This window comes from Primulina eburnea, chromosome 5 (genome assembly GCF_022965805.1).
Source record: "Primulina eburnea isolate SZY01 chromosome 5, ASM2296580v1, whole genome shotgun sequence".
NCBI lineage: Eukaryota > Viridiplantae > Streptophyta > Magnoliopsida > Lamiales > Gesneriaceae > Primulina > Primulina eburnea.
The window spans coordinates 11,892,878-11,915,084 of record NC_133105.1 but is presented as its reverse complement, the minus strand read 5'-3'; the positions used below and the strand labels follow the sequence as shown (position 1 = coordinate 11,915,084).

General features: G+C 37.7%; 2 protein-coding genes across 2 annotated transcripts; both read left to right on the top strand.

Moving 5' to 3' along the window:
• Positions 1-274: 274 nt before the first annotated feature.
• On the top strand, positions 275-4,242 carry LOC140831373 (uncharacterized). The gene is made up of 2 exons (XM_073195124.1): positions 275-1,213; positions 1,330-4,242. Exons 1-2 carry the CDS (start codon positions 275-277, stop codon positions 4,240-4,242), a joined length of 3,852 nt encoding a protein of 1,283 aa, XP_073051225.1.
• A 15,644-nt stretch (positions 4,243-19,886) lies between these two features.
• LOC140833015 (large ribosomal subunit protein uL13y) lies at positions 19,887-22,207 on the top strand. Its single transcript, XM_073197377.1, has 4 exons — positions 19,887-20,216; positions 21,354-21,470; positions 21,583-21,670; positions 21,866-22,207. The coding sequence occupies exons 1-4, from the start codon at positions 19,945-19,947 to the stop codon at positions 22,007-22,009; spliced, it is 621 nt and encodes a 206-aa protein (XP_073053478.1). The 5' UTR covers positions 19,887-19,944; the 3' UTR covers positions 22,010-22,207.

Below are 22,207 nucleotides of genomic sequence, written 5' to 3'. Positions count from 1 at the left end.
ATAATTATCATTGAGAAATTAAAATAAATTTAAGATATATAATAAGATTCGATTAGAATAAATTTTTGATATATAGTAAGATTCGATTCAATTTGGTTGCCAGATTTTTGGAGGATTTTGAAAAGATTTTTTTTATTATTTGTTTGAGATCTTGAAGATATTGCACTTGATTATTTCTTGGTGATTTTTGAAGATATTGCAAGATATTTGAAAAATTATATAGTATGTTGAACCCCGAGTTTCAGGCTCCCACGCGGACGAAATTTGCAAGAAAATGGGTTACTTCCACTGGCTAAGAGTTGAAGCAGTAGGTTTTAGCGGGGGAATTTGGATATTCTGGAAAGAAGAGATCCACTTAGAGATTATATCTTCTCATCCTCAATTTGTGCTTGCTCGTGTTGAGGGAATCCATCGATCACCTTGGTTTCTGTCAATAGTATATGGTAGTCCCAATGGCACGCTCAGGAAAAGGCTGTGGCAAGACCTCACGAAAGAAAAGCTGAACCTTGATGGTCCCTGGTTATCTATAGGAGACTACAACTCTGTGAGTTCGGAGCAGGAAGTCACCTCCAATGGCAGATTGGCTAACATTAGGAGTGCTGGGCTTACTGAATGGATGTTCAATCAAGGTCTTGTAGACCTAGGCTACATTGGATCACGATTCACATGGGTCAGAGGATTAAGCACCAACACTTTCAAAGGAGCTCGCCTTGACAGGGGAGTATGTACCATAGAGTGGAGGCAATTATTTCCTGATGCTACGGTGACACATCTCCCCATAATCCAATCGGACCATGCCCCCCTTTTGCTCAAGCTTAATGGCCAACAGAAAACCAAGTGCCACGGGCCTTTTCGCTTCCAGGCAGCCTGGCTTACTCACAAGGATTTCCATGAGGTGATCGAAAAGGAATGGCAGATGAACCTCACACTTGGTAATAACGTGGAGAAACTAATCAAACCTCTAACCGATTGGAATTCCTCTACCTTTGGCAACATTAACCGAAGAAAGAGAACACTGATGGCTAGAATCGAAGGAGTGCAAAAATGCCTGAATAAGCAGCCTAGACACAGATTATTGAAGCTGGAAACCAAACTCAAACAAGAATTAGACACTGTTTTAGAACAAGAAGAACTTATGTGGTTCCAAAAATCAAGGGAAGAATGGATCGTCTCAGGGGACAGAAACACTAAATTTTACCATGCCTCCACTATGGTTAGAAGAAGCAGAAATAAAATAGTTAACCTCATGGCAGCCAACGGTGAGTGGGTCTCAGAAGAGAAACAATTGATAAGCATGATCTATGCATATTACTCTTCCTTATTCCACAGAATTGCCAAGACCTTACCATGGATAAAGGTAAATTCCCCTCACTGTCAGAAGCCAACTTAGCTACCCTAAATGCACCAGTCTTGATTGAAGAAATTAAACAGGCACTCTTCGACATGGAACCATTTAAAGCCCCCGGGCCAGATGGCTTTCCAGCAGGTTTTTTCCAAAAAATGTGGCCTACAGTGGGACAATCAATCTATGACTCTGCACTAAACTTCTTCACATCAGGAAACATTCCGAAGGGCATGAACGATACACTCCTCACTTTGATCCCGAAAGTCTCAAACCCGGAACTTGTTAGCCAATTCAGACCAATCAGTTTATGCAATGTTAGCTACAAAATTCTCACTAAAACGATGACAAACCGGCTAAAACACGTGATGCCCGATCTGGTGGGACCTTATCAAAGCAGCTTCGTCCCAGGCCGCCAAATTTCCGATAACATAATTGTCTACCAAGAGGTGCTTCACTCAATGAGGAAAAAATCGGGAGGTAGAGGTTTTATGGCCATCAAAATTGATCTTGAGAAAGCATATGATAAACTATCGTGGGACTTCATTAGACACACAATAACTGAAGCTGGCTTCAGTCAGGATTGGGTCAGAAACATAATGTCTTGCATTGAAACTCCTAGATTTTCGATCCTTTGGAATGGAGAGCAACTGGAATGGATCAAACCAGGGAGAGGTATAAGACAAGGAGACTCGATTTCCCCATACATATTCGTTCTCTGTATTGAGAGGCTAAGCCACCTAATCTGCCAAGCGGTTGAAAATAACCACTGGAAAGCCATTAGACTCTCGAGAAATGGGCCTCCCTTATCGCACCTATTATTCGCGGATGACATAGTACTATTTGCGGAGGCGTCCAACGAACAACTGACAATCATTATGGAGATCTTAAACAAATTTTGCTCTTGTTCGGGAGAGACAGTGAATTTCCAGAAATCACACATGTTTGTGTCTAAAAATGTGAACAACACGATGGCTACGAATCTGTCTTCCACCTCAGGGATCCCACTTACGACTGACCTTGGCAAATACCTGGGAGTGCCATCCATCCACGGCCGAGTCACTAGCAGCATGTACAAGCAAGTGTTGGACAGAATTAAAGCAAGGTTAGAGGGATGGAAAACAAAGTACCTAAGCTTCGCGGGCCGCCAAGTACTAGCTAAATCAGTGCTTAATGCCATTCCCCTCTACTCCATGCAAACAAGTCTACTACCCCTGGGAATCTGCTCAGAAATAGAGAAAACGATCCGAAACTTCCTTTGGGGTGGAAGCAATGAAGAGCGCAAATGTCACCTAATCAAATGGGAAACAGTAACTAAGCCCAAGGAATTAGGAGGATTGGGAATCAGAAGAATGCATCCCACGAACCTAGCTTTCATGACGAAGCTAGGCTGGAGATTAATGGAAGAACAAGGGAAACTGTGGGTACAGGTACTGAAGAACAAATACATACGCAGTGATTCCAACACCATTAAGATCCAATCAATCAGAGGAGCATCCAATGCATGGCAAGGCATATCCAAGATTAACCATATCCTGGAGAAGGGAAGAAAAAGAGTACTGAGAAATGGTAAATCCATCTACTTCTGGACAGACAAATGGATAGGTAATCAACCGTTGAGCCTGTCCTTACTCAGCAACATGGACTCGGTGGAGAAGGACAAAAAGGTGTATGATTACTGGATCAAGGGAATAGGCTGGAACTGGGAAGAGTTACAAGGGAAAATACCTACTCATGTGGAGAATGAATTGGCTGGGTATATGATCAATGAGGAGGAGAACATTGAGGACAGCTTTTGCTGGGAAAGCACCAATAATGGGAAATTCACTGTTAACTCAGCCTATGATCTAATCACAGACAAGGACAAGCAGGCAATGAACACCTCGTGGGAAGCCATTTGGAAATTGGAAGTACCGGCGAGAATACAAGCCTTCATCTGGAAAGTCCGACATGGAAAGATAATGAGTAATTCCGAGAGAGTGAAAAGGGGTTTCACTACCAATGGGCATTGCATACAGTGTCAAAACGGATTGGAAGACATCGATCATATCTTCCGTAAGTGCAAGGAAACTAGAAGTGTTTGGGAGAGACTCTTTCCCATGAAGAGACTAATACAAAACCCGAATCTCAGCCTAGAGAATTGGTTGCGAACAAATCTTGAAACGAGAAGATACAACAAAATGGAAATAGAGTGGAATAGGGCCTTTGCAATCACGCTATGGGGAATCTGGCAATGGCGAAACAAATTGGTGTTTGATGGCAAGAAAATGGATGTTAACACCAAAGTGGAGTGGGTGAAAAACAAGGTATCAGAAATCAAAGCAGCGTTCGCTTCGAAAAAAGTCATGCCAAACAACACTGCAAGATATGAAAACCGCATGGTAAGATGGACACCCCCCCCTCCAGGGTGGAAATCACTAAATGTGGATGGAAGCTGCAATCACAAATCTCATAAAGCGGGGGGAGGAGGAATCTTGAGGGATGAGCTTGGGGATTGGATCTCGGGTTTCACACACAACATTGGTTGGTGTTCGGTGGAGGAGGCTGAGCTTTGGGCGGTCCGCAAAGGGCTGGAACTAGCATGGAACTCGGGCTACAAGAAGATTGTACTTGGACTGGACTCAGCAAAGGTGTTGCAGTGGCTGAAAAAAGAAGAAGTGCCTTGCTCTTCCGTTCTCAACTTGCTCTCTACATGTTTCAACATCTTGAATAGAGAGTGGGAAGTCAGAATCAACCATATATACAGAGAACAAAACAGGGCAGCTGACTACTTGGCATCGGAAGCAAAGAAATACCAACGAGGATACAGAGATATCTGGACCCCTCCAAAAGGACTCGAGGACATTATTCAAGATGACAAGACGGGTAGAGGATATTTCAGAAGAATGATAGTGCGCTAGTCGGACTATGTTGGGTGACCCCCCTCTCTTGTAACAAAAAAAAAAGAATAATTAAAATTATAAAAAAAATGAAAAATATTAATATAATGTTTAATATTTACTAGCAAAATAGTACTATTTACTAAATATTATAAAAATTAAAAAGTTTTTCTAAAAAACAATCTTAATTTAACATGATAACAATTGAAAAAAAAAATAGAAACTATTGATTCAATACAAATTGTTGGGATCGGAAATGTTTTAGAACAAAGGTGAATAAAAACTTTAAAATATTTTGATTTGAAAAGAGCTACAATTCATAAAATGTTAAAAAAATGAATTCTAAACCAAGCGGAAGAAACTCTACATAACCCTTTAGAAATCGATTAATCATTTTGTAATTGATTTGAAAATAATGCAATTCTAATTTATAAAAACAGTTTGATTGAAATATTTTATCGCACACTCTGCACGCTACATTCAACTATTTGAAAGAACACATAAAATGTTTCAACGATACCTACAAAAATAGTAACGATAATTGAATATGACAAAATAAATATGCACAAATTTGTTTAGATATATACTGGTTCAAATCCTCAATATTATTTTTTTTATCTTGTTCCGTGTTCTCAGCCTTAGTCTGTTGGTTCTTCATCTTACAAGTTACAAAGAACGTAATCTAAAAAATACAGAGACAATACCTCAATAAATCTATAGCTAAAAAACATAAATCTAAGTTTTAAATCACATTGGTTATCAAAGTCCCCACGAGTCAGTAATCATTGCTTATTTAAGACTAAGAAATTAACCACAATGCATATCTTTATCAGCATTAATTGTTTTTTCCTACTCATCAACTCATTGTTGAATAAGTGGTGTAGTGAATCAAAAAACTAGGATTTGTTCGACATTGAGAAACGAATCAAGTATAATCTTTTTTATTAGCTCCAAGTTTGGACAAAATTTATTTGGAAAATATTTTTTATTCGGAAACTTTGTGTCCCTCTCGAACCAGTGAGTCCAAAAGTTTGCACCCACCAGTCCGAAGTAGTGCGTCTCGTGTGACTGTCCTTTGGCGCAGAACTGCGGTTCCCATGGCTTATCATAGAAGGATGTGTCCCCTAAATTATCGCAGAAAAGTGTGTCCCGTGGCTTATTTCAACATGTAACTCAGTCTTTAAATAATCCCTCTACAAACATACTTTTCGCATACATTTTATTTGTGAAACTTGAAAGTTCAAGCATACACATTGTTCGCTGACATCCAGAACTTGAGGTGCTGGATCGGAGTTGTTGTATCTTATGGACGATTGTCATTCCGTATAACACTTACATACGGGCAAATTTGTCTTGCCGAAAAAAGATTTTCTTTGCCTCAACTCATACTCGATGTGCATCCAAGATCAAAATAGAAAGATATATTACAATCACAATAATACGTGAACAATAAAATACTTAGCAAATCGAATTTCTATCATAATTCTAACAATTTGGTTCATGTAATTCTCTAATTTTGCTGAAACGTCCACTACTCGTTTTTCTTTAAAATATATTAGAATTTTTTTTTCTTCCTATACTAATCGGTCGTAACATATCTACACACACACACACACATATATATATATATATATATATATTTTACATCATTTAAAAATAAATCAACCAACTATTATTTGAAAATTCAAAAGAAATTGATTTCAAAACATAAAATCGTAAATCGTCAACCAAACATAATTTTAACATTTTCAAAAATATTTAACTCTAATATCCTCTCAAAACCTCTCAAAATCATTATAAATCATAAAATCTTTTAAAATAACTAAAATCATTTTGCAGAAGTCATAAACATAAGTCTAAACGTAAATGCGGAAAAACTAGATGGTGTGTGCACCTTCAGTTCAGCAAAATCAACCATCAAGTCCCTCATTAACATCAACATCATGCTCACATGCATCAAACACACTTAGTGAGTCTATTGACTCAGAAAACCTTAATCATGATAACAAGTAATACATATACATCCACATACAACAATGCAAATACTTTTACTTAAAATAGATTTTCATGAACATGCATGAACTTAAACAAATTTCCTTTCATCATATACATTTTCCTTTTCATCATATACGTATACATTTTCCTTTTATTAAATTTGGATCCTTAATTGTGACTTTCGTATCAGCTGAAGTTTGATGTATCCATCTACGTGTAACCAGAGTACTGGACGGCGGGGACATCAGCGACACTCTCACTCGTCTACTAAGCCTTGGCCTTACATGTCATCATATCATCGTATAATGTCGATATAAATACGATCGTCGAGGTCTTCTCCCGTAAACGGGCTCTCTCTCGGGCTTTTTCCCTCATGATATCTCCAGTCATATCATCGTATCATCGTATTAGTCTCAATCACTTCACCTCATTCAACTTTTCATATTTTCATCACTTATAAAAATTCAAGCATATATAAATCATTTTTCTTTTAAACCAAGCATGCAACATGTATTTTAACGTTACGTTCCATCATATAATTTCATAAACATTAAAATAAACATATTAAAATTACTTGCAACATTCAGGGCACTGCCAGGAAGTCTAACATTTTTCAGGTGTAAAATGACCGTTTTACCTTTGGAATTAGAATTTCTCGATTTTGTTTTTTTTCTTACTTTAATTAACTCTAGATCATCCCAAATAATTATTTAAGCTTAAATTAAATTTCTAATATTTTTATTTATCTTAAATTCAAAGCTTCAAATTTAATTTTTTATTTATTAATTCGTAAAGCATTTAATTCTCGGATTAACTCAAACTTTAATATTTTAATCCCAAACTTTTATCATAAACTTTTCAGACCTAAATTACACTTGCGACCCATGAATTGACCCCCGTGGACCATGGTTCGACCCCTTAACCTTTCAACTTCAAGAAACCGAACCTAGCTAGTTCCCTTCGAGCCATCTCATGTTTTCTTCGAACCACCCCCGAGACACTTTGAGCCAACCCATGACCAGACCACCTACGGACCCTATTGACCAGCCCTGACCAATTTAACAAGCCCCTAGCCCACGCCACAAGTCCAGCACGAGCCGCAGCCGATAATGCACACTAGGACTCCTAACTCGCCGATGACCCTTCACCCGAGCCACCACCTGAGCCCGAACCCTGATGACCCTCCATGGACCACCCTTAGACCTAGTCTGGACCCCCTGGCCAAGCCGTAACATCCCTCGCACAGCTGCTGCCTTCAGTTTGCATGGGAAGAGTCCTATCTCGCCTGGACTCTTCCCTAGCCACTGCGCATGAGTCCTAGCCATGCTAGGACTCTTCCTCACACCTAACCATGTCCAGCCCGAGCCTTGATCAAGCCCTGGTCGAGCCGCACACTGAGCTTCCTCCTTGCCGAAACTCTTGTGCACAAACATGAGATTTTTTCTTTCCTCCTTGGCTCACCTACGGTCCCGCTCTTGTGTAATATTGCATAGGCTCCTAAACCCTCTGAAATTCATCTCTTTTTATTGACCTAGGATGGCAGCCCCTTTATGCATCATATACATGAGTTTTAAATCATTCAAACATAGATTTTTGATCAGGGCATGTCAAAAAAATGGAAATAAAAGATGTGCATCATTTTTTTCATGCAAGAATGGTTAAAAACACATAATATGGTGTGAAAGATGTTTGAAAGAAAGTTAAGGCATGTCTTTGCATTTATTAGGCACGAAAACAAGTTGGCGATGCGAAGAACGACGATGTAGAAACCCTAGGCTGAATTCTTCCTCAAAACTGTGGCTTCTCTCCCAAGTTGCGTGTGGTGTGTGTGCTTGTAGGCTGCTAGGATAATCCTTGTGTTTTAGAGGGGTTGGGGCGTGGGGTTGTGTGAGTTTTAATGAGGTTTGGGTCTTTAAAATTTAATGTATAAAAAGTGGTATAAGCTTTGGCCCATTAACATGGTATACTAGGCCCATTTAGTAATATCTAAAATATTTTGTTTGGAAAAATTTGTGAAAATATTAGCCGAATTCTCAAAAAGTTCATATTTTCGTCGACAATCGAATACATTTTAAAAATATGTCTCGGGGTATAAAATCGCCTCAAAACAAATCATTTTTGAAAATACCACACAACACATACCATATTTTAAATAGTTAAAAGTAATCATTTAATAAAAATATTTTTCTTTTTTCATCCCTCGTTCTCCGTTCCTTGATCACGTCTCGAATAAACTTTAAAATAGTGTTTTATGCATTAGTGTCGAAAATGTGCATTTTAAACATGTAATCATGCATCCTATATTTAATTCATGCAATTAAAACCATTTACTTAATCATTTTCTATTTTCCCTAGATTCGTATACAGTTAGGTTATGTTATCGCATATTGGACCTTTCAATTCCTCCCTCCTTTATATAAAATTTCATACTCGAAATTAAAACTTACCAAATAACTCCGGAGACCACTCATGTCCCTCTCAATTTCCCAAACAACTTCTTCCTCCAAGTGATTTAGCCACTTGACTTTGACCATTTGTATGACAGTTTCAGAATCTTCTTTCTTGTCTACCTATGATTTGTGTAGGTCTTTTCTCGTTTAACATATATGGAATTAATTGTAGCAGTTCATAATTTAGTACATGTTAAGGGTTCGAAATATACTTTCGCGGCATCGAGATGTGGATTACATTATCTACTCCGGTTAGCATCGGTGGCAACGCCACTCTATAGGCTAGTGTTCCAACCCTCTCCAAAATCTAAAATGGTCATCTGAACCTCGAACTGAGCTTATCTTTCTTACCAAATCTCATAACACCCTTCAGGGGTGCTACTTTCACAAATACGTGGTCACACACTACAAAACTTTAACCATTCAGCCATGGATGCTTAGTGCGAGGAATTACGGACTGGATCAAAGAAGAGTTTGGTATTGACACAGATTTCGGGCGAGCAATAAGTTCAAAGACAGCACAGCCCCCCTAACTCGAAGACTGGCCCACTTTGGTGACGCTTATCGGCATATATTTTCTGTCGGCTTTGTGCATTCTTTATCCTATCTCGGATTTTCACTGCTAGCTCCACTGTTTGTTTGATCAAGTCCGAACCAAATTCTCATCTTTCACCAACCTCGTTCCAATGTATGGGTGATCTACACTTCCTCCCATATGGTGCCTCGTAAGGAGCCATTCATATTGATGATTGATAGCTATTATTATAGGTAAACTCCACTAGAGGCAACTTCGGTTCTCAACTTCCTTGAAAATCAATCACACAAGCTTGAAGTAGATCTTCCAATACCCTTTCTGACTGACCATCGGTTTGAGGATGAAATGATGTACTGAATAACAACTCAGTCCTCATCGCTGCATGCAGACTCTTTCAAAAGGACGATGTGAATTTCGGATCTTTGTCAGAAACAATAGATACCGGAATCCTATGCAGGCGAATTATCTCTGGTATATATAGCTCGGCATACTGTGTCATGTTGAATGTCGTTATGATAGGTAGAAAATGTGCTGATTTCGAAGACGATCAACTATCACCCATGTAGCATTAAACCCCTTGATAGTCATTAGCAATCCCACAACAAAATCCATAGTGATATTTTCTCATTTCCACTCGAGAATAGGACGTGGCTTAAGTTTTTCTGCTGGCCTCTGATGTTCTGCTTTAACTTGTCGACATGTCAAACATTATTATACAAATCGCAGGATAGCTCGCTTCATGCGGCCACCAATACAATAATTGAAGATCCTTGTACATCTTCCTGCTTCCAAGATGAATGGAATGCGGAGTATCATGAGCTTCCTTCATAATGACTTCCATCAGATAATCACAACTAGGAACCCAGAGTCGATCTCGAGATCGAACTATACCATCCACCTCAGAATACAGCTTCCGGCCCTTAGCTTCATCTCTCAATCTCCCCTTTTGCAATTTCTCATCAGTAGACCGTCCCTCACAGATTCTATCTTTCAAAGTCGACTGCGCTGTCATGGTGGCAAGATTAGGGGCCTCATCCCTCGCATATAATGTCAGCTCAAACTGTTGTATATTGGACTGCAGTGGTCTTTGAAGGGATAATTGAGTAATGATTGATGTCTTCCTACTCAATGCGTCTGCTACTATGTTAGCTTTACCCGGATGGTAGCTAATGTCGCAGTCGTAGTCCTTTACCAACTCTAGCCATCTCCGTTGCCTCATATTTAACTCCTTTTGGGTGAAGAAGTACTTCAAATTTTTATGGTCGGTGAAAATCTTGCACTTCTCCCCATATCATTAATGTCTCCAAATTTTCAATGCAAACATTACTGCTGCAAGCTCTAGGTCCCGTGACGGGTAATTCTTCTCATGAACCTTCAACTCTCTAGACGCATAGGCTATAACTCGATCATTTTGCATCAGAACTGCGTCTACACCAAGTTTCGAAGCGTCTGTAAAAAGAACATACTCTCCTTGCCCCGATGACATCGATAATACTTGCGCTGAAATCAAAGCTTACTTCAATTTGTCAAAACTTTCTTGGCATTCAGATCCCCATATAAACTTTGCATTCTTCTTTGTCAAGGCGGTAAAGGATACCACAATAGAAGAAATTCCTTGTATGAACTTTCGGTAATAGCCAGCTAGTCCCAAGAAACTACGGATCACGTTTACGATCTTAGGTACGGGCCATTCTTTAACTGCATCAACTTTACTCGTATCAACCTCAACCCAATTTAGAAATGACATGGCCTAAGAATGCAACTCTCTCAAGCCAAAACTCGTACTTGTTGAACTTAGCGTATAATTTCCTATCTTACACTATTTGCAGTGTTGCCCTCAAATGCTGACTATGCTCCTCTTTACTCTTCGAATAGATCCAAATATCAGCGACGAAGACTATGACAATTGATCTAAATATGGCTGAATTACGCGATTCATGAGATCCATAAAGATCGCTGGCGCATTGGTCAACCCAAATGGAATGACCATAAACTCGTAATGCCTATATCGAGTCTTAAACATTGTCTTATGAACATCCGACTCCTTAACCTTTATCTGATGGTATCAAGAACAAAGATATATTTTTGAGAATATCGATGTTCCTTGTAATTGATTAAATTTGTCTTCAATTCTAGGTAGATGATACTTATTTTTTATGGTGACTCTATTCAGCCCTCGATAATCAATGCAGAGCCGCATACTTCCATTTTTTTCTTCATAAATAATATCGGTGCACCCCACGGAGAACAACTAGTGAGAATAAAACCCTTGTCCAGCAATTCTTAAATTTGATCTTTTAACTCTTTCATCTCGGCAGGTGCTAGACAATAGGGCTCTTTAGAAATTGGTACAGTGATCGGCATCAACTCAATAGAGAATTCCACCTCACGGTCTGGTGGAATGCAAGAAATGTCCTCAAGAAAGACGCTAGGATAGTCTCTGACGACCTCAACATCCTCTAGCTTCTGGCTGACAGGAACATGTGCTGAAGTAACACATGCTAGGAAATTTTGGCATCCTCGTCTCATAAGTTCCTCTTGCACATACAAGATGAAAACATGGACGTGAGCGACAATCGCCCAATACGAGAATGTATGAGTATACAAACTGATATGAGACATGCGAAATGCAATATGCTCGGATATCAAGGATCAAGTGGAGAATCTCATGCTCAGTCTAGAGGCGCCTGAGTGTGTAGTCTCTGATCTGCCCTAGGCATGTTTTGACTCCCACACTTATCATCAAGACGTGGACCTACAATGTCCAGGTCATCAGAGTCCGCGGGTCCCGTCAACACTATAGCTCTCGATGCCCCCATTGTACACGATACAGAATAGGGCTAAGCGGCCCCAACAAACGAGGTATATCTCAAAAGATATTAGGCTCAACATGATATGTCATGCATAATATATCAAAGCAGTAAAACATGTATCATGCAACAGATAAATATGCAGCATATAAGTGTGTATACTACGCTTGGATATCTCATTCAGTACATTACGTACCTCACTAAAACAATCTGACAGAAAGCTCTAAACCTAGACAATACCAACATAATGAAATCACTATCAAAATAGATCAAACATGCTACAAGTTCTCCCTAATGATCCTTAAATTACTATTTAAGGCTTTAGGATTATACATGCGTCCGTCTTCAGCCTGCTGATGATGTCTCGATCTCAGTCCACCGACCCTCCTCGAGTCGACACTAGCTCCGAAACTTCCCGACACCAAAGTGCCCTAAAAACTTGCTAGAAAACCTAAGATATAACTAGAACTCTCTCTGAAGAATTTGTTGTAGGAAAAAAAGAATCGGCTTCCATTTATAGGCTGCATCCAGACTATTTCAGAAAATCCGAATCAATCTTATCTGCCACGTGTCGGAATCTCATTTGTCTAGTTGGATTTCTCGAGATAATGAAATATGAAGTAGATCGGGTTATCCCTTTTTAAATTCGATATATCCCAACAGCTTGATCTCGAATTATCAATTCCTTAATAATAATTAATTCACAACTCATTAATTATCTCTTAATTAATATTTCATTCAAAACAAGGATTCGGGTCATTACAGCTCCATTCCACAATAACCAATCCATGCCAAGTATGATGTTGAATTCATGCATTAGGAGTATAATAAGATCTGCCCGAACCACATCTTTTTGCAAACGAAGCTCCATATTACTTAAAATGCTCGAAGTGATCATTTGATCACCGGAAGGAATAGAAACTTTGAAGCCCAATCTCATATCCTCAGGTATAATATTTAGTCACTTAACGAATGTCTCGGAAGTGAATGAGTGTGTAGCTCCCGAATCCAGTAATGCGTATGTAGGTACTCCTAGAATAAATATCCTTCCTACGATGAATACACTGTCAAATCTATTCGTGTTGAAATTTAAGGAATTTCTAGCACTATTTTTTCCAAAATTTTCGAAAATCAAATGTTTAGACCCTAATATTTCTCGAAAAATTTCATTTCCATCCCTTAATTTTTTGAAACTTTATCATCCAAAAAAGTTTCGAAAATTGCATCTTAGCCCCCAAGATTTTCAAAAATTCTTATCCTTACCCCCATCAATTTTGAATTTCATCATTTTGAGCCCTAAAATTTCGGAAAATCATTGTTTTGACCCTTAGGATTTCAGAAATTGCAACAACAGCCCCTAATTACCTAACAGTTACAAAACAGCCCTTACTTTTAAAAATTTGCGATTTACTACCTAAATTTTTTGAAATTTCAATATTCATCCTAGAATTTTTGGCTTATCTCACTTTCGGCCCTTTGACGTCTCGAAAATTTGGATTATCCCTTTAAAATTTTTGGATTTACAGTTAAGCCACATAAGTTTTGAATTTTGCAATTTGGTCCTCATAATTTTCGAAAATATCCATTTGTGCCCAAATTTTTTATTTTTCTAAATTTTTAAGCCTTAACAATCTTATACAATCTTATTTGGATTTAATTACCTCCTTTGCATAATTAAGGCTCATAATTCATGTCCAATTCCTAGAGTTCCTAATGTCATTCCTTAAATCCAACTAAGGTAGAGCATGCAACCTAATTTCCACTAGGTTCTTCTTGATCCCAAATCATTTCTCATAACAAGTTTTAACATTTCATTCAATATAAAAATATCAAATAACTAGGTTACTGGTGATTAGGGACGTGTCTGGCTCCTCATCGGCCTCCTCAGCGTGCATCACATAAGCTCTACCCACAGTAGGTCCTTTATTCTTCGGGTAATCAGCAGATTTATGTCCTTTATCCTTGCATATGAAGAACTTGTATGTCCCCACATGCACTTGCCAAAATATGAGCAATTGCACTCTTTGCACAGTGGCCTCTCTACAGGTTTCGATGTTCCAGGTTGTGGTGACTTTGGTTGTCCCGGCTTCTTCACTTGCCCTTGGGGCTTCTGCTGTCTTTGAGCTCTAGGAGATCTCATAAATGGCTTCTTATTCAGCTGGGAGTTCTGTTGGTGCTGCTATCTCTTGAAAGTGAGAGTCTGTGGGAAATGAGAGAATCAGAGATGTCAATGGTTGAGGTGGGCTACTGAAAATATGAAAATTAATAAAACTAAAACCATAGAGTATTTATATCCACATATATGGGGTGGGTATGAGGCGGATGTTATAGGAACCACGACCCACCCCATACCCGCACGGGTCTAGAAAATTGGACCCGGGACCTGCCCCATGACCCATTTAGTATGCCCAAACCCACCCCAGACGGGACGGGTCCATTGCGGGTCTGGTTAAAACCCAGAACCATTGACATCCCTAGCTAAGGACTGGACGACTCCTTTAGTGGCTGAATCGAAGAAACCGAGCCGTATTTGGTTGACATTGAATCCTCTGTTCATGAGAAATTTGCGCCCTGTTCTTGTTTCTTCCAGCGGTTTTAGCTTCGTTTTCCAGTATTTGAGTTAGTATAACATGATTTCGAAGCTTATATTTTATTGGAGCAAGACCTGATTTTTCCCAAGCGATTCGGATACGTTCTGCTTTATCTCCATGTTCGTCCACCATTTTCTAGTCCATCTTGATTCTATTTCGTTCTTGAGAATTTTTAGCTCGATTCCAGCATTTTAACCTGAAGCCCAGCCTTGTCCAGTTCGTTTCAGCTGCGTCCAACTTCTTTTCCATTGAGATTATATGAGCGCCGACTATTGCTGTACTGTTCCGAGCAGCTTATTCTAGCCTTGATTATTGAGGTTCGGCGATTGAAAGACACTGAGGCTGCCGAGAATATTGAATTATGAAAATTTCTAGTCCGACGAGTTTTAAAGTTGTGTATCGATTGTCGTTTGTTGGTATAGGTATGCTACAGTTTGGTAACACATAAATTATGTTTTAATCATATTATGTGTTGTTATTGTTGCTTTTGTTATGTGAATTGTTTGAGTTGTTAAATGTCTTATTGAGTTATATGTTTAGTTATATGACAATTATTCTAAGGCATACTGTTATGACATACATCTTGAGCCATGTCGTTCTTGTTGACCAGTTACTGTTATTCATTGTTTCTCTGAACTGGTTATTATATAATTTGGGATCAGGGCGTGGCTGATAGACCTATATTCTGAAACTGTAGTTAAGATTGATCAATCTCATTGTTACTGTAGCCTCGGGGTGAGCGTTGGGATTGTGATATCCAGTTCTGGTTATTTGTGTCATTCATGTTATATATCATTAAAGCTATATAGAGGCCGAGTTGGGTGTGTTGATTAGCACAGCTTGACATACCTCACATTTTTTACACGACGGTTTTGTTCCACGACGATTTAGCTCCCATGTGTGTTGCTCGAGTATTATTGTTGTTGATCGTATCATTTGTTTGGATCTGTTTACCCTGTTGTTATTGAGTCATGTTCATGCATTTCACATTATATATCTATTGATGCATGATCTATGTTACTGTTATGTTTGTTTAATTGTTTCATACTAGAATCCTAACCTCAGTTGTTTACTTGGACGGCTACTGTGGTCATTTTTGGGCACCATAGTAGATCTCACAAGTGATTTTGCAGCACCAGGCGGAGGTTCCGCTGGCAGAGCTCGTGGTTGATGTTGGATTGTTTGGTTTTGGTTCAACAGAGTCTCCCAGCTAGTTATATATTTATATATTTTGAGTTGTGGTCAGTTTTTGTCACGTTTTATTATCCGAGGAGATGCCCCGTGTATTTGTATAAGCATTTGGATTGATCATTGCTTGTTTGGATTTAATTTTTGTTGTTTGGGAGCCTTGCCGGTTTATTTGAATTGTTTTCTGTTATATTTATGTCCTGTGCCTGGCCGACACTTGCATATGTTTGTTTATGAATACCGCAGCATCATCCTTGAGTCATTTTCCTTTTACAGGTACTTTAAATTTTTGATATATTTTATTTACGACGAGGTAATGGCGAAATTTTTCCAAGCCCTGAGGCCCATGTTAAAGTATTTTTTAAAACATTTTCCACTGCAGATTTAAATAAATCATTTTTTTGATAATTAAACGTAATTTAAGTTATTGGGCCTCACAGATACCTCGTATTATTTTCGGAATGATGTATACATAGACAAAAAGGCGACTCAGCGGACAACATTATTAAATGCATTTAATAGCACAATTGGAGTCGAAGACTATAAATAGCTAAGGAGTTCAGTTATGATAAATGGATGATTTTTATGCGAATATAAGTTACACAACTAATCAAAGAACAATCAGTTATCAAGTCAGTTATAATTCATTCTAAAGCTCACATTCAGTTTTCAAATGGCAGAGTAAAGCTCACATTTCACTGATTTTAATTTGTAGCGATCAGGCTACTCATTTGAACAATTCAGTTATTAACTGTTAGGTTTAAGAAAAAACTAAGAGTTTCAATTTGGTAGTGTTTAAGTCCAAAATGAAGTTATTTATTACATCTTGTTGTACTAATCAAAGTCTTTTAGTGAAAACATATCATTGATATAGAATGGGTACCATAAAAGCATTTGAAATCACAAATTAAATCTCATTCTTCACTGATTTCTTTGTAGCAATCAGGCTACTTATTTGAGTAATTCATTTATTGAATGACAAGTTTAAGAAAAGTTGAAAGTTTCAGTTTGCAGTGTTTAGGTGAAGTGGTGATGGATCGGTTCAGGCACCTGCGAGGGTGTTTCAAACACAATATTCTCAATGAGCTGCAATAGCTCGTGTTCTAAGAATGTAAACACCGATGAATGAGATCGATTTTTGTTACAAATCAAGCAGAAAATACTCGAAATAATCATTCGTTAAGAAAACTGATACATTTTAAAGCTTTTAGCTTGTGTAAATTGGTTAACTGATTTAAGAGGAATCATTTCAAGCTTGTATCACTTCAGTTATGGTGAGAACTGAATTGATCAAATCAGTTTAAACAAAAGTTAATCAGTTAAATACACAAGATATGTTTATGAATATTCGGAGACTTCAACTGCTCATATGGTCACCCCTTCTACCATATCGGGTAGGATCCATTAGAAGACTTTGATCTATACAACACCTTGTACAAACCCACTCAGAGTAGGACTTACACCACTGACTAACTGAACTCCTAGTCTAGACTGAAAGGAGCACCTTCTAGCCAACACTTGTTGAATGTCTATGTGTCAAAGACTACATACACAAGTTTATTGTCTTTGTGCAAGACTGTATTTGAGTGGTGGTGTATGCATGTGTGAGAACCGATCTCTGAAAACAACTCGAAAGTGTTCTCATACACTGAGGGAAATATGCTTCTGAAACTAAGCTGATAACATGTTGAAGTGTTCCCTTGACTAGGTGGTTGCTTCTTGTAAAACTGATATACAACGAGAGTGCCCTTTATTTTCTCACTAGTTTTTCCACTTGTCAACTCTCATCCACGTCTTCACTGAGCTTCGGATTTTCTTTATAGGCGTTTGGTTGAACGTATAGTGAGGCTCAGTGAATGAATCTGTTGCAGTTTGAATTTGTTCCCCCAAAATAGATATTAGAAACATTTGTCTTTAAGCGCTGCTACAACGTCTCTTATTGTACCTTGATCGTACAACAACTTTTGTACCTTTGTGCACAGCTGGATTAAGATTGTCGTATCTGCAAACTAGTTCGCTCCTAACTGATGTTCTGAACTTATTGTCGTATCTGCAAACTGGTTCGCTCCTAACTGATGTTCTGAACTATTCAGTTGAACTGGTCTTGAACTGGTGAGGTGAAATAAGTTGACTCGTCAGCTGAATTGATTTCACTGATTCAGTTGAACTGGTTAGTTGGGCTCTTCATCAGTTGAACACTTCATCAGCTGGCCGGGCTTCTGAAGGTCTTCTGCTGAACCACCTATCAAATGGACAATCAGTTGAACTGCTCTTGATACTTCAGTTGTACTGGTTCAGTTCGATCAATCAGTTGGCACTTTCAGTTTGCGTCTCAATAATTTCAGTTTAAGCTTGATAACTAATCAGTTCGAACCCTGATCAGTTTCAGTTTCTGCGAACTTAGGTAAACTCATTAGGAACAAATAAACAAGTTTTGTTAACATCAAAATCAAGATTCCAAAGATAAAATGTTCCAACAAGTGGGTTATTACATTTTATTGTACTAATCAAAGTCTTTTAGTGAAAATTTATCCTTGAAATAGAAAGGGTGACGTTTGATCATTTGAAAGTTTTCGAACATCCATAAAAATACCCTAGCCAAGATATTCAAATATATCTCTCGTTCATTTCCGTACTATTTTAATTCACTGATTGATATTGACATATAAGATTCCGAGACCAGTTCCTCAAAGAACTGACTCACATTTGAAAAAGAACTCAAAAAGTCAAAATGTTTATTCTACCGCTTTCTAAACAATTTACCTTAGTTAACGGATCCTAACATTATCAATAGCAACATGCACCATATCTATAGGTTCCTCAACAAAAAATTTCTGTTCATTTTTCCCTACTCGATCACTATCGTTCATTGAGTTCCCTATCGTAGATCTTTCCATATGTCATATACATATATGATATGTCAAATATGTAGTTATGTACCATTATTCTACAAATGCTCTCGTATAGTTTTAACATTTTTCTTCTTTAGATTGCCATATCTTGTACATGGACAACGTATTTGATCAGGATCGTTAGGTTTTTTTTTATTGCAAATGGCAAGAAAGACTCCACTCCAATCTCATATTCACCTGATACTCTATAATTTGACATTCATTCTTTGTCCTTCATAGTACAACTAATCATCCCACAGTGAGCCAACACCTTTAAAACAGTTGAAAATTAACCTCATCAAAATTTAATCTTGTTGACTACTAAAATTTTCATGTCATGTTAAAGTCATGTAAGCTTCGCATAGGTGTCACATCAGGATCACGTTAGAAAAAAGGCTAAAATTATCAAAATAACAAAGATTACAGACTTGTACTGAAATTTGATAACATAATTATTTTTTCTTTATATTTTATCCAACCATTTCAATTTTAAAAATTAATAATTTTTATTTTAAAATAAGAAATTATTTTATTCTTTTTTTTTAACGAAACACATACATTGCGTGTGCCACGATCCACTAATCTAGATAACGTGTGATATTTGAAAATTATTTTTTATATAAAAAATTTCAAATTTGAATATAAGTTTTATTAAAACGAAATTAATTTTAGAAGGATAAATTATCTTGAAACATGTAAGGATAACAATGAGTATAGGACAAAAACTTGTGTGAGACGGTCTCACAGGTCGTATTTTGAGACGGATCTTTTATTTGAGATATCCATGAAAAAATATTACTTTTTATGCTAGGAGTATTGCTTTTTATTGTGAATATAAGTAGGGTTGACCCGTCTCACATATTAAGATCCGTGAGACGGTCTTACATGAGACCCACTCATGAATGTAATGTAAATGTAACTAATAATTTTTTCAGTTTTAATAATATTATCTTTTAAGATGTAAATCACACTATTATGTATATTAAAATTAATTATCTAAAATATTGTTTTTTTGTTAGGGTCGGATTTGAGGTCTCGTCCCACTTGTACCTGACTCCGGAATAATAATTTTGTTGGCTTGATTTTAGTCCTGAAGCCCATTTAATAAAAGCCCAAGTAAATGGGCTTAAACCGAACCTCTGACCCAAGAAACTCGAAACCCTGTGGAAATGACCGTATAAATACTATACCTCAATCCAAAACCCTAGTATCCATTCGTCACCCTCGATCTACCCCGCCTCCAGAAAGAGAGAGAGAGAGAAAATGGTTTCGGGTTCAGGGATCTGCGCTAAGAGAGTGGTGGTGGACGCGAGGCACCACATGCTCGGCCGTCTGGCTTCAATTCTGGCCAAGGAACTCCTGAATGGGCAAAAGGTAGTCGTGGTTCGTTGCGAGGAAATCTGCCTATCAGGTGGGCTTGTGCGGCAGAAGATGAAATTCTTGCGGTTTCTCCGCAAGCGCATGAACACCAAGCCATCTCATGGGCCAATCCATTTCAGGGCTCCCTCCAAGATTTTGTGGCGGACAATCCGTGGGTATGAGTTGATGCTTCTTTTCTTCTTCATTTTTTGGCATTTTAATATGGTGTTACTGTGTTTAGGGGTTTAGGTTTATGATTTATATGTGGTTTTTTGGGTGAACTGTGTTTGAGAGAGATGGGTTTTTTGTGGACTTGTTTGATACCTTGATTCATTGAGCTGCGTGAAGCTAGAGGAACATTGTAGATGTTGTGAATTTGTTTATATTGATAACAGTTGATGTGATATCATTATTTCTAGGTATTTCCAGTGATTTTAATTTTTATTGCCAGTAAGAAGTTTAAATTGATTGAAAGTATGGTGTTCACGTTTGAAGCTTGGACATCGATCTGTTTATCTGATTTATTTTAATTTTTCTGTACTTTCTGTTTGTTTGGGTCAATTTTGAAGTTCTAATGTGCAGTTTGGATCGTCCTTGGATTTTATTTTTCGAATTTGTGGAAATTTGTTCTTCATGTGTTGAATTTGCTTAATTGAGTCCTATATATTTCTACTTTAGTTGAATACCATAGAGATGATTGAGGTACAAATATTCATATTGTTTCTATGCTGTACACGCTTTTGTTCAATTCTCCAAACTTTAGCCCAATGAACATGTTATTGGCTGAAAATTTTGCTCAGATTGATGTTTGAGAGATTAGATATTTGTGATCTTCGGTTATGTTTAATATTTTTGGCCTTGTCGTTGATCTGTATTTTTGTATTTTAGTTGTATATTATCCATAGTTGATACCTTAGCTGAAAATTAATGGTCCTGCTAGAGTTTGGGATTATTGTTTGGTGTATTTGACAACTAATCTGTAGAATTTAAAAATGAAGATGGTGAATTCATTTTACTTGTGGTTTGAAGTTTAGATGTCTTTAGTTTTAGGCTTGATTTCTTATTAGAGGACAAATTTGTTTCCCGACGAGCAAGGCACTGTATATCTATCGAAGTTGTATTTCAATACATGTTTCTGTTTTTTTTTTACATTCAAGGGTGCTATTTGCTCCTCCTTTTCGTTCTCTTCTACATCAAGTGGTAGGAACTGTTTTCAATTGATATGAATCAGGTGCATTCGGCTGTGCTATTACTTCAAATTTTTCAGATAGATTTTTGTTGGAGTTTATGTATTTAATGGATTATGTATGTAGGATGATTCCGCACAAAACTAAGAGAGGCGCTGCAGCTCTTGGACGATTGAAGGTATACGAGGGTGTGCCTCCACCATATGACAAGACTAAGAGGATGGTTATTCCTGATGCTCTCAAGTTAGTCAATAGACTTTCTTTTTTATTTTATTCTGTTAGTTATTGGTTACTAAGTCGTATCTATTACAGTTTTTGTTATTATATTTCTAACTAATGGTGCTGTGTGTTTTAGAGTGTTGAGGCTTCAAGCTGGTCACAAATATTGTTTGCTGGGTAGGCTCTCATCTGAGGTTGGATGGAATCATTATGATATTATCAGGGTATGTTAAATGCTAACTTGTTCACTTTAATTTATTAACCTTCTGAAATATGGCTCTGTTACAATTTAATTTGTTCTTTAGAAGGCTTACCTTTCTTATTGTCAAGCTGTTGATTTCCATGCATCATTTCATGATTTCTCTACCGGAAAATGTTTCTTTTCTGCTTTGTGAACACGATGATTTTGTTTACTATAGGAATTGGAGAAGAAGAGGAAAGACAGAGCTCAGACAATGTACGAGAGAAAGAAGCAGCTGACAAAACTGAGACTCAAAGCCGAAAAGGTCGCCGCAGAGAAGCTCGGTTCCCAACTTGATATTATTGCTCCTATCAAGTACTGAGATAGCTTCAATCCAGTTCTTTTAAGTGACAATTTTGTTGAAGAATGATGTCTGTTTCGTATCTGTTTCTTTCAAGTAATTTGCATCGCCTTGATTTTCATGTGTCATACTTTATCGAAGATTTTTACCTGAACCAATGGCTTGTTTTCCCAGTCAACTATTTGCAAGCATGATGTATGCTGCTTGTGCTTTTTGTTA